The sequence below is a fragment of the Amblyraja radiata genome, chromosome 12 (genome assembly GCF_010909765.2).
Source record: "Amblyraja radiata isolate CabotCenter1 chromosome 12, sAmbRad1.1.pri, whole genome shotgun sequence".
In the NCBI taxonomy this organism is placed as follows: Eukaryota; Metazoa; Chordata; class Chondrichthyes; order Rajiformes; family Rajidae; genus Amblyraja; species Amblyraja radiata.
In genome coordinates, this window is record NC_045967.1 from 33,055,689 (window position 1) to 33,069,362 (window position 13,674).

Consider the following 13,674-nt stretch of genomic DNA (forward strand, 5'->3'; position numbering starts at 1 on the left):
GAAGAGATACATGTGAGCTACTTTAAAGCAGAAGTAGCAGAGGTTTGGGGGTTTCTTTCAGTTTGGTTTTATGAGAAGCAACTAAGTTATAGCGCGATTATCGTTGCTCGCAGTGCCTTATCATCATATCTAGTGCTTGGAGTGGGGCAACAAACGATTGGCTCGCACCCACTGGTGACAATGTTTATGGAAAGAAGCCTAGATACAAAGTAGTGTGGAATGTGTAATCAGTATAATATTTTTTACGCAAATTGGCACCAGCTGCATCCCTGACATTGGAGCAGCTACTCATAAGTTAGTCATGCTTATGACACTTATTTCAGCACGAAGACCTCAGTCTTTATGCAATCTCCATCTGGATAACTCGGTCATATATGACAAGAGGGGAGCATTTTATGTGAATGAACTCATAAAGCAGAGCAGGCACGGATGGCTACATGTTGGAGCTGGCAGCATACCCACCAGATCGGAGATTGTGGCTGTTTATTATGGTGAGGTTAGTAAGAACCTACGAGATGATGGAACGTTTTCTTCATAGTTATAAAAAAAAGTCTCACAAGAGCGTGTCGGTGCAGACTATTTCATGATGGATAGAGTGTACGCTGTTGAAAGCGGGAGTGAATACAGATAATTTCAAGTCACACTACCAGGGCTGCTGGCACGTCGGCAGCCAATAGAATAGATGTTCCTCTTGATCACACTCTTGCAACAGCAGGATGGTGAGATGAACGCACTTTCGGAAGTGATATAATAAACCTCTTAACAGGTCAGGACGATTGCAGATAGAATTCTGGACCATGTTACATGAGCTGTTTGTCTGTAACTCCAAGGCTAATGGGACTGTGGTCCAGTTAAGGGCGATGTACATGTATGTAAAGTTAGCATCATGTGTTAATGGCCTGTGTCTTTTTATGGTTTATCTGTGTAGTGTGTTCACATACAGATTGGTTTACTGCATGAAACCACAGAGCTTCAAAGGCGTCACGTAGTCTCGTCACGAGACTTCAAAATAAAATAGAAAGATTAACCAAGAACTTACCGTTTGAAGTTTGATCTTTATTTTATGAGAATTAGGAGTGAGAAACTACGTGCCCTCCACTCCCAACCCTGAATCTCATAAATTTCATTTGGTAAGTCAATTAATCTTTCTATAGCTTGATTCCGGTTCAAGTGCACTGTGGTTTCATGCAGTGGTGCTGAAGATTGATGCGCATGCGGGCTGACGGGTTCTTCACGTAGTCTCTCACTCCAACTTCTCATAAAATAAAGATCAAACTTCAAACGGTAAGCTCTAGTTTAATCATTCTATTTTACAATGTTGCTCTTTGTGGAAGGAAACTTTATCCAATTACTTAGTGGGCGTGATTTTCTGATCTTTCATGCAATCTGTTGGAAGATACTGCACAGCATTCAGAGATATTTCTGTCAAGTACCGCCATTGGGGAAGATTTCCCAACAGAAGTATGGAGCCAGACAAAACCCCTACAGATTTTGAATACAGCTAATTTTTAAGTTGGCACAAGAACAAAGACAGTTGTTTACTGCCTAGGTGGAAGAGGATGAAATATTTGTGTGACAAAGTGTCCGAGTAATGCAAACACTATATTAAAATGACTGCAAATGTTCAGATATCAAAGTGGAGGCTATTTAATTATAAATCAAAATAGATAATTTTAAACCAGAAACTTTACATCTAGGATATCTTGTGTAATTGTAATGTTCCCTGACTTCGAAGTGATATTATTACACTGGAGTAGGTTCAGATAAAATCAAGAAAGAGATTCTGGGACTTTGAACTTTTCAGTTATAAATATTAGCTAATGTAATTGATCGAAATATGGAACATGAAGTTACCTAACTTCAAGGAAAGCTGGAAATTACAAAAAATATAGTATCTCAATAACTTTTCCTAATGTAGCAGCACTAACCCAGCAAACATGAGCACACGTATTGCAATGCAACGCTAGCTTATTTGAACACTTTTGGACATTCCAGTTGCTTCGACTATGATATGCTGGGATGCTTAAAGATCAAGGCTTGGATATGTGGCTTCAGTCAAGGCCATGAATTCACTTAAAGCAGCCCAGCTGCATATTACAGAAAAGATGTGAAGATAAAATCACTGTTTAGTAAAAAAAAAGCCTGAGGGACCTTAGAATGAAAGATAGCTCTGATGGAGTGAAACTACTAAATGCGGCACAAAGAGCTCTGAGCGTCCTAGCAAATGAAACACTAAACATTAGCATACAGCAATAAACTCTAAAAGCAAATGCAATATTGTTCTTTGTTTCAAAGGGTATAGAACTTGAAAAGAAAGATGGTTTGAAATTGTGTCGTACGTTTTTTTCTTTGCAACTAATGAATGATATACTTACAATGGAGATAGTGATGAGAAGGTTAACCAATTTGAATCTGGAATGAAAGGGTTGGCATATGAAGAAGAGTTGAATAAGTTGGGTGCACACTTACTGCAGTTTACAACAATGCTTTGCCTGACGGTTTATCATGAAAAGTTTCCAAATAAGTCGTCACCAATTAATGACAGAGCTGTTGTTCTATCAGAATTGTGAGTCTATGGAATTTTCTGTGACAGAGTGCCGTGCAGACAGAATCATTGAACATATTTAAGGAGGAAATTGACAGACATTAGAAATAGAAGGGAGCGAAACAAAGGTCAGATCAGGTGTGATTTTATGGCGGTACAGGTGTGGTGCAGAGGTGGGATGGTTTGTGGATGGTGATATGCAATTGGCCTACCCTTGGCTTCTATTTCTTATGTTCTTATGGTAATAACTATTTCTGGCTCATTTGACGCCCTGGAAATTCAGTTAAGTGCTTCCTGGTGTGTGTTTCTGTTAGCATCTGATATATTTACAAAATACATCAAGTGATATCGCTAGCTGTGCAATACTAATTCCGAAGGGTAACTTATTCCACATGCTCTAGTCAATTACCATCATTGATCAGTCCCGGTTTAATAGAGAGTTTTGGGATCTCACTACAATATGTCCAATATTTAAATTTTGATCTTCTATGTGTCTCCCTATCAGTAAATCAACCCACAGCTGTCTCACCACATCACTCCACCATCTCCCATTAACCTTGAGCTGTGTGAATCCTGATCAGCTGACACTCTAGTATTCCCAACCATGAATCCTTCAAGGCCCTAATCTCAATGACCACCAATCCCTGCCTGGTGAATCCTCACACCAACCCCCCCCCCCCCCCCCTCTTCCCCATCTCCTCGCCCCCATCCTGATCACAAACCAAGCCCAGTGTTGGTGTGTAATGACTCAGCACCTATAATCCACCAACACCCTACTCTCATCCTACTCCCAGCACTCATTCTTATCTTTGGTTTGATCCAACTGCCCATTAAGTCAATTTTTGCCTTCACCTAGAACGCAATCAAATCTCCGACTGGTACATCCCTCTCCCTCATAACCCAGAATCCAGCCTCTGTCCCAAAGTAGACATGGTTTAGATTAGTTTATTAATATCACGGGCACCGAGCTACAGTGAAAGGCTTTTGTTTGCGAGCTATCCAATCAAAGAAAAGATTATGCATAAATACAAACAAGCCGGCCACAATGCAAAGATAAAGGATAAAGATACAACATTTAGTGCAAAGATATTACATTGAAGCCCAATGAAGTCAGATTAAAGATAGTTCAAATGTCACCAATGAGATAGATGGGAGGTCAGGTCCACACTAGCTGATGAGAGGACCATTCAGTTGCCTGATCACAGCTGGGGAGAAACTGTTCCTGAATCTAGGGGTATGCATTTTCAAACTACTGTACTTTCTGCCTGATGGGAGAGGGGAGAAGAGGAAATGACCGGGATGAGACTGGTCCTTGATAGGGAAGTGCCTTGCAGCGAAGTGTAAATGGAGTTAATGGAAGGGAGGTTGGTTTGTGTGATGGTCTGGGCTACGTCCACAACTCTCTGCAATTTCTTGCTGTCATAAATGGAGCTATTCCTAAACCAGGCTGCGATGCATACCGAAAAAATGCTTTCTACAATGCGTCAGTAGAAGTTGGTGAAGGTTGTTGGGGAGATATGAAACACCTCAAGCCTTCTGAGGAAGTAGATGCATTGGTGTGCTTTCTTGGCCCTCTCCTTGATGTGGCTATTTCTGGACAAATTATTGGTGTCATTTATTCCTAGGAACTTGAAGTTAACAACCATCTCTACTTCGGCATCATCAATGTATTCCAGGGTATATGTACCGCTTCGCTTCCTGCTGTCAATCACTATCTCCTTTGTCTTGCTGATATTGAGGGAGATTGATGTCTTGGCACCATGGTACAAGGTTTCCAATCTCCTTCCTGTATTCGTCCTGTCATTATTCCATTTCCGGCCCACCGCGGTGGTGTCATCTACAAACTTGTACATTGAGTGAGATTGGGCCAGTTGCTTTCTGTGAGTTGACCCTCAGTAAGGCCAATCTTACTTCTGCAAAAGTAACCGTGGGAACAGGTGCACTCAAGTCTGTCGGGACATTCATGTACAATAAACAATAAATGCTCCAGGGTTTCAGATGTGGTAGAAGTTTGCATGGAGGACACCTATAATGATGAACCACAATTTCTAAACTGAATGGTTTAAAGTTTTTGGGTCGAATTATTTATTGTCATTTAAATGCAGAGATTATTTTGTTCCCCAGATTATGGACATCACCAAAAGAAACAACAGCACTGGAGCAGAACATAAAACTATATCTTACCCAGTCCATTTTCCAGAGCAAAACCACTCCTGTGGAATATTTTTGAGCCCCAAATGTAAAGCATTTTGATTTAGAACAAAGCAGATACTTTTAAAATCAGGCACAAATGATCAAGGACTCTTTGAAATATTGCAATTCTAGTTTGGTACTTGGCATGAATGTGAAGTAGTTAGTGTTAAAAAAAAAAAGAGTAGATTGTAATGATAGATTGTTATTCCAAATATTTGCCTGATTATCTTTGAGGTTTAGGACAAAGTTCACCAAGTTTCTATTTTTGGAGATTTACATGTTCATACTCACAGCCCACATTTAAGGAAGCAAGGGTCAATTAGAGAATAAATTGGACAAGGTTCAGGCAAGGAGCAGGCTAAATAGGCATGAAGTATTTTATTTTTCTGGTTGTGGTTATCATTTGCTTTTAAATCAGTATTGATGCAAAGTAAATCGTATTGAAAATGGCAGCACTCCATCTATTGACAGACTGATGGAACAAGCTGCAAAGAGATTGTCTGCCAGAGTTGCAAGTGTTGTTAATGACAGATGGTTCACCACAGGACTGAACAAAGTACCAATTATGCCAGCGCTTCCAGGAGCACTTTATAAATTCAGTCCACTTTGCATAATCTCCATACCCCACTGACCAAACACATAACAGTGTAATACAATGCTGGCCATATTTTTCATGTGAAGATAAATGAGTGCAGTTAATTGTCAGTTTTATTTTATGCATTCAGTTTTTAAAATATAGACTCCACTGGCAAGGCCAGCATTTCTTCCCCAGACCCTGGTGGTCTTCTTAAGCAGATGGTGAACTTTCTAGGATTTAGACTAATGCCAATGAAAGAATAAGTGTATTTTCTCTCAGAGTGAGGCCACACGCAAATTGGAGGAACAGCACCTAATATTTTGCATCAGGAGCTTACAAACCAATAGACAATAGAGAATAGGTGCAGGAGTAGGCCAATTGACCCTTCGAGCCAGCACCGCCATTCAATGTGATCATGGCTGATCATCCACAATCAGTACCCCGTTCCTGCCTTCTCCCTATATCCCCTGACTCCGCTATTTTTAAGAGCCCTATCTAGCTCTCTCTTGAGAGCATCCAGAGAACCTGCCTCCACCGCCCTATGAGGCAGAGAATCCACAGACTCACCACTTTCTGTGAGAAAAAGTAATTCCTCATCTCCGTTCTAAATGGCTTACTCCTTATTCTTAAACTGTGGCCCCTGGTTCTAGACTCCCCCAACATCGGGAACATGTTTCCTGCCTCTAGTGTGTCCAAGCCCTTAACAATCTTATATGTTTCAATGAGAGGCCCTCTCATCCTTCTAAACTCCATATGTTTCAATGAGATCCCTTTCTCATCCTTCTAAACCAGTGGTATGTAGAGAAACCAGTGGTCTCTCTAACTTCAAGTAACCTTTGCATTCCCTCTCTCTCCATCCCTTCCCCACCCAATTCATCCTGCTAGCGTTATTGTTCATATCCCCTCATTATCACCTCCTCCACAACCAACAACGGACCATTGTGGGCTCTTCAATCATCGGTGCCAGCTCTGATCTGTTCTGTACCTTTCCATAACTCTAGTTTCCCTCTCCCCTGTCTGAAGAAGGGTCTCAACCCCAAAACATCACCTATTCCTTTTCTCCAGAAATGCTGCCTGACCCGTTGAGTCACTTTTGCATTTTGTGTCTATCTCCAGTGTATTTCCAAGTCAGGATTGAGTGCAAATTGGAGAGGTGCAATTCCATACATCTATTTTTTCCTTCTTGGTCATTGAGATTGTACATTTAGGAGCTGTTGTTGAAGAAGGCGAGGTAGAAAATAGCAATGCTAAATTTGTAAATGTAAAATTCAAGATTAAAATTCAATTAACTTTTTTAATTGCTTTTTGTACCACCATGCTAACATGTTTTGTGGATCAGAATCCTCAGATTCCATTCCACTACTTTTATTGTCTTACTTATTTTAAATATTAATGTCTGTCTTTCCACAATAGATAACCTCACATTTTGCCACATTAGGCTTCATCTGCCAACATCTTTCTTAAGGGCCTGTCCCACCAGAATGCGGCCTAACGTGGTCACTTGAGCCGTACGGCCTCGCGGGGCCGGTCCCACTTCGATCGCCAGAGCCGTATGGAGTTGTGTGGGGCTGGTCTGGACATCGCGCGGGGCTCCTAACAACTGACACTCTCCAAAAATCCCGCACGGCAATGGCCTGTCGGCCCGCAGCCGCATTGAGGCCGTACGCAGCCGCATTGAGGCCGTACGCAGCGTCTGGACGCCGAACGCAGCATCTTGACGGCGTATGCCTAGCACGTGGCGTTGCGCGATGACGTCACCGCCCGGCGTGCTGTTGCGTGATAACATAACCGCCCGCCGCCGTACAACGTCCAAATTCAGTCGGCCCGCCTCCTGCCCAGCTGATTGGTGAGTATGATGTCGGGACCAGCCCTGCACAACTCCAGACGGCTCCGCGGTTGGAAGTTGGACAGGCCCCGCGAGGCCGTACGCCTCAAGCCACCACGTTTGGTTGCGCTCGCCGCATGCAGTCGCCTGCTGGTGGGACAGGCCCTTTAACATATATCTCTCTTAACATATATTCATTTGTTGGCTCTTTGTGTCCCTTCCAATCACATTAACACATCTATCTTTGTATCAATAGCAGATTTGGCTGCTGCCTGGTGCTGATCCTTGGAGCATCCACTTGTTATAAGTTATTCAAAGTGATTATATAGAATGGCTGCCATTTCTCTGTCTCCCATTATTACTTCTCATTCCATATAAAAACAATATTTACTTTTGCTGTTCTCTTTCCTTTTATATTCCTGTGGAAGCGCTTACTGTTCGAAACCCTTCTTCAGATTAAGAGATTCCCTCCCCTCCTGACTCTCAGTCTGAAGAAGAGTTTCGACACAAAAGGTCACCTATTCCTTTTTTCCAGAGATGCTGCCTGACCCGCTGAGTTACTCCAGCATTTTGTGTCTATCTTCAGTGTAAACTAGTATCTGCAGTTCCTTCCTTCACCTTGAGGATATTGGTCTTGTTCATGCTGATGTGCAACTCATCTGGATTATGGAGGTTCCACCTCCCACAGAAATAGTGCACTTCCTCAGTATTGTACAGCCCTCCCTTCTACATAATCTCTTCAACTACCAATTCATCTCCTCTATCTTAATATGTTTGTATTCACTTGCATATGACTCTGGTAGTAAATAGGAAACCAGACCTTTGAGATTGTGCTTTTTAACTTCTTTACTGTCTCACTAAACTCTGCCTGCAGGACTTCATCCCTCTTTCTACCTTTTTTGTTAGTAGGACCACGGCTTCTACCTTTTCATTCTCCCTCTTCAGAATTCTCTGCAGCTGTGAATACAGTGCGAAGAAAGACCTGGAAAGTGTGGGGAAAAAACAGAAAGAGTGGTGCCAATAGTTTAAAATTGTGTTTTGAAACTCTTACTGCTGTTTTTCCACACTTTTTAGGTCTCTCTTCGCACTGTGTATAAACCTCTGGGGGCTTTGCTCCCTCGCCTTTTAAAATGTTGTTTCCTCGGCTCCCTTCTTTAACCACCCAGGATCTCCACCATTTTCTTTTAAACTTCCAGGGCCCCTATTCCTTTTTCGTGAAACTCTCGTGTTCTCTGTTCTTATTCCTTTTAAACTCCCAGTGTCTGTTCAAGCTGGGGGGGGGGGGGGGGGGGGGGGGGGTTTAACTCCTGACTGATATTAGTAGCTAATGCCCATATCTTCAGATATTTGCAACATAGTCTTCCTAAAGCACAGGATCTCATCAGATGCAACTGAAATCACTCCAGTTTGCAACTGCCAGGAACAAATGTAATAATGATATATGTATCTGGCAACACTATCCACAGAGTCAAACACTAAAATAACTTGAGTGACAAACTGAAGAGAATGTGGCCTGAGAAATAAGATTTCAACTCCTTTCCCTCTCCAACCTTCATCACCAGTTTGATTTATGTTTCTTCCATGACCCATTGTATTCACAAGACCCTAAACTAGTTGGAAATTAGAAAAAAAATTGGCACAATCATTTATTCCCTCTTATTAGATCTGGAGATCTTGAAATCAGTTAACTACAGTTCTTTGACCTCCCGCCTGTTCTCATTTTTCACTTGGGGAGTCCTGTATTAATATATCTAAATGAATAAAAATAACTTTCCATTCTGCATCATCATCCAAAGGTATACTACTTCTCTGGTCTACCTGCTAAGGATCTACCATGTGTCAAATAAGTTCAATCACTTTGATACTATGCTTAGAAATTTGACTAATTAATGCCTTTATTTTTATTATAATTTACACATGAAAGTTATGATGTAGACATTAGGTTAACTAGCAATCATATATCTGACACAATGTCACGATCAGATCAAAGAAAACATGAGTTACAACAAAATCATTGGCTTGAATGTTCTGTGTTATACATTTAAAATATTTGTGAATGGACTACATTTTGAAAATAGAAAATAAACTAGTCGCAGGTAGTCCCTGGGTTACAACAGAATTCTGTTCCTGAGATCTGTTGTAACCCAGATTTTCCATAAATCGAAAATGAACAATAAGTGTGTGAGAGAACATCACTTGAATAGTTGAGCGAAGAGCGGCCACCAGCAGGCATCACCGGCTCAGTGTATGAGTGAGTGAGTACTCAGTGCTCTAAGTTCTGCTTGCATCAACAAAGATGTCCGTACAGGTGTCCACAAGTCGGGCACTCATAACCTGAGAAGAGCATATATGCACATCATATGAAGATACTGCAATGTCTTCAGGCCGATCACTTCTCACCCTGCAGTGGCTTGGGGGCCATTTACCACACAAATGATGATTGGGCAACTATTGTCACAGACTTATTTGAGGCAGAATATTGCACCCGACTCCACTATTCCCATATATTCTGCTTTTGGTTTGATATTCCTTATGTATAAACAGCACAGGGGATATTAAATACAAGGAGGCAAACTGTATTATCAAGTTGATTGAATTTCTATTCTCAGAGGTCCATTAAATTATAACATTATTATGTCCACTTTGGGCCCATGGAAATGAAAGATCAGTCCAAATGAGGAGAATGTTACAATAATTAATTCAGCTTCAAATATATCTCAACGTGGAACCTTATGACAAAATCTCCTTAGATCTATAATAAATTGAAAAAGTGAGGCAAAACAATAATTACAGAACAAAAACAATCTGCCTGAGTAACTCAATGTGTCAAACAGTATCTATGGAGGCAGTGGACAGACAACATTTTGGGTTGGGACCATTCTTCAGATAATCATTTTTGTTCAAGACTCCTGCATCTGCAGTCTCTTGTGCCTCCATAGTAATTCCAACACTGTCCAAATAATTGCACAAACATTAGAAATAACATAAATCAATATTTTCTTCCATGTACCTAGAAAACATAATGGACAGGACAAATTAGATGTTGCAATGGTGCTACTAAAGACTTGTCTTTCCAGAAGGATCAGATTAAATGGGTCAAAGAACCTTCTTTATGTATCTAAAACCAAGATTTGAACCTAAACATATGCAATAAATATTAGTATATTATTGCACCATTGTCATATTTCTGATTATTATTGATTGTAAAGTGCCTCCATAAAGTTTGCTCACTAGCAATCAATTTATTATCAATAACTGCATGGAGTTGCCATCACAGTGTCAAGTGAAAATGTTTATTTTTCAGTTTGAAACTTTGAAAAATGTCAATGCTTACAGTAAAGGAAAGCCACTGGAAAACCAATCTATCATTTGCAGTACACTACTAGTGACACAGGGGAACCATAGAGAATATTTTCATAATCATCTATTCTCCTCACCATTTTCCTCATTATTTTCCTCACCTATTTTTATTACCAGCTACAACTGAACACATCTACGGCAAACCTAGGCACTAATCAGCAATTCCAAGAGCGTGTTTAATTGTTAGGTTCCTTCAAGGTACAAGATATTATTACTGCAATCATATTAACATTTGGATACCACTATGGATCTTCATACTTATTATTCCATAAATTGAAAGTAACTCATGTAATAAAACATTGTATTTGTTGCCAAGAATACATGTAAAATAAACTTGACATTTTAACTGCTACTTCTACATGTTTGCATATTCATTACCACCTAACAAACATTATTTGTTGTAAGTAATGCAGTTTTATGCACAAGTCTGTAATAACCACTACTGTCATCAGAGAGCCCATGCTGCTGCCTTTAACTGAATATCTTGCCTAATATCTGTGCTATTTGTTAAATTGCAAATTTCTTGTTCATCAACCATCAAGTCCTCACACTAGTGGGCACTTATTGCTGACACATCTCCGCATTATGTTTTGAGCATACTGCACAACTGGTGTGCCTTTGCATCTTAATTACTCAACTCTGTTACTTTATAGTCATTTACAGCTGGGCAATAAATGTTATGGCATCATCATGGGTGTAATGAGTGGGTGAGATGAGAAAAACATTTTTCACACAGAGTGCGTGTGAATCTCTGGAATTCTCTGCCACAGAAGGTAGTTGAGGCCAGTTCATTGGCTATATTTAAGCGGGAGTTAGATGTGGCCCTTGTGGCTAAAGGGATCAGGGGGTATGGAGAGAAGGCAGGTACAGGATACCGAGTTGGATGATCAGCCATGATCATATTGAATGGCAGTGCAGGCTCGAAGGGCCGAATGGCCGAATGGCCTACTCCTGCACCTATTTTCTATGTTTCTATGTTTCTATGTAATTAAAACGAAAAATACCCAGCAGGTCAAGCAGTAGGAAAACCAAGCTTTCAGTAACAAAATCATAGTTTTAACAAAAAAAAACTATTTCATGCTGTTTTACAAATTGTTCATAAATAACATAGAAGATATTTTCATTCCCTTTTGCCAAAATACATAAATACATAATTCATTGAATATGAATACCCAAACTAATAATGGCTCAACACAACTCAATTGCTTGAAATGTTAAAAGTAATAAGTTTTATTTTGATTTATCTTTCTAGTTACCATTGTTAATTCAGGATGCTAAGAACATACATGAAAACCAAATAAGAGAACAAAATAATTGAATCACAGACATCTCATCAGCACTTCGAGGAGATGAACCTCTGCTGGAACGAGATCAAGAAGAAATCTCAAAATATCAGGTAAAATTCATTTATATTAAAACTGCTTAAAATGTTAGGCCTTTTTGCCTGATGAGGAATAGTTTGCTCCTAGGTGGCACAGTGGCACTGAACTGCAGGAGACAAATTAGCATCCCCCTCACCCTCTCCCTCTCTACCCCTCCCTCTCTACCCCCTCCCTCCCCCTCTCCCTCTCCCTCTCCCCCTCGAGCCGTGCCTGCGCAGTTGTGGGCTATGTGTGAGTGGATAGGGCGGGGGATGGGGGATGGGTGAAAAGGAGCGAATGAAAGCGTTACTTGAAATTAAAGAAATCAACGTTCAAATCCTTGGTTGTAAGCTGCCCAAATGTCACTTATCCACGTATTCCAGAGATGCTGTCTGACCCACTGAGTTGCAACACCTTGTGTCCTTTTTGATAAACCAGCATCTGCAGTTCCTTCTGTCTCTCTCTTAATTAAATATGAATTAATATTAATATTAAGATCGCATAAATAGAATTACAATGATCAAAGCATTTATTGACTATTTAATTGATAAATGTTATCAATGATACCTAAATGAACTTAATATTCATCTAAAATACCTTGGGAACTTTTGCCTCTTGCTGAGAAAGAAGATTGTGTCTCAGTTTTAAGACGGCACCATCAACAATACAGCTCTTTCTTGGCACTAACGGTCTAGCAGAAGAGCGGAACTCGCTATCAAAACATGGAGGGGACGGGGGACACAATTTATTGGCGGCCACGCGCGCATGCGCACACTCACACACACACGCGAGGCTTCGGAGGCTCAATCCAGCGCTAAAAGCGGAGAGTTTAAAATCGGGATCACAATAACTTGGCGGGGATGTCCCCCACCTCTCAAAACATGGGGGGGGGGGGGGCGAGTTGCTTCCCCTGAGTAACCCGCATTAATATCCAAAGCATGGGGAATTCCTGCGAAACCTACATTTTTCTGCTATGCCTGATGGTCACCCATTCCCTTTCTGCCTCTGCAGTCATCATCCGTGCTGTGATCAACTACTGAACCTGCTGCCATGTACATCTCAGTATTGCTCATGTTCCCCAGGAAATCCATCTGCAGCTCCAGCTCAGCATGGAGTCACAGAGTCATACAGCATGAAAACAGGTCTTTTGGTCCAACTCAACCAGGCCAACCAAGTTGCATAACTGGCCTGGTCCCACTTGCCTGCACCTGCAAACCTGCAAATCCCTCCAAACATATCCTATTCATGTCCCTGTCCAAGTGTTTTATTAAATGTCATAGTTGTACATATCCCTACTACTTCCTCTGGCATATGTGCACCACCCTCTGTGTGAAAAACCTAATTCTCAGATCTGTTTTAAATCTTTCCCCACTCACCTTTGACCTATTGCCTCTAGTTTTAGACTTCCATACCCTGGAAAGAAGACTGTGGCCATTCACCTTATCTATGCCTCCTCATGAATTTATATACCTCTATAAGGCCATTCCCCAACCTCCTGCACCAAAAGGATAAAAGACCCAGTCTGCCCAACTGCTCCTGATAGCTCAAATCCTGCAGACCCGATAACATTCTCGTAAATTGTTTTTACATCCTTTCCAGTTTAGTGATATCCTTTCTCTAACAGGGGACCAGACCTGGATACAGTAATGTGGTTAGCCAGTTGTTACCTCCAAATCTCAGGACCAATTCTTTATTTTAGTTTCAGTTCAGGAAATACTCATCTGGTCTTACTTACCATTAGTTGCCTCCGCACCATCTGATCGTAACAGCTCTGATGCTGGTCTCCATGAGATGGTAAGCTTGTTTTATACCT

The 13,674-nt window shown here is 41.0% G+C and overlaps 1 protein-coding gene across 3 annotated transcripts in view; it reads left to right on the forward strand.

The window, feature by feature from the left end:
* The window catches only part of drp2 (dystrophin related protein 2), a 104,438-nt gene that overhangs the window by 15,193 nt on the left and 75,571 nt on the right, over nt 1-13,674 (forward strand). For 2 of the 3 annotated variants that reach the window (XM_033030423.1, XM_033030420.1), the window contains exon 2: nt 11,753-11,896. In XM_033030423.1, coding sequence (XP_032886314.1) covers nt 11,850-11,896 — 47 coding nt within the window. In that variant the 5' untranslated portion in view covers nt 11,753-11,849. Of the gene's footprint in view, nt 1-4,170; nt 4,223-11,752; nt 11,897-13,674 lie in introns of all 3 variants that reach the window. The other variant, XM_033030421.1, reaches the window with a different exon arrangement.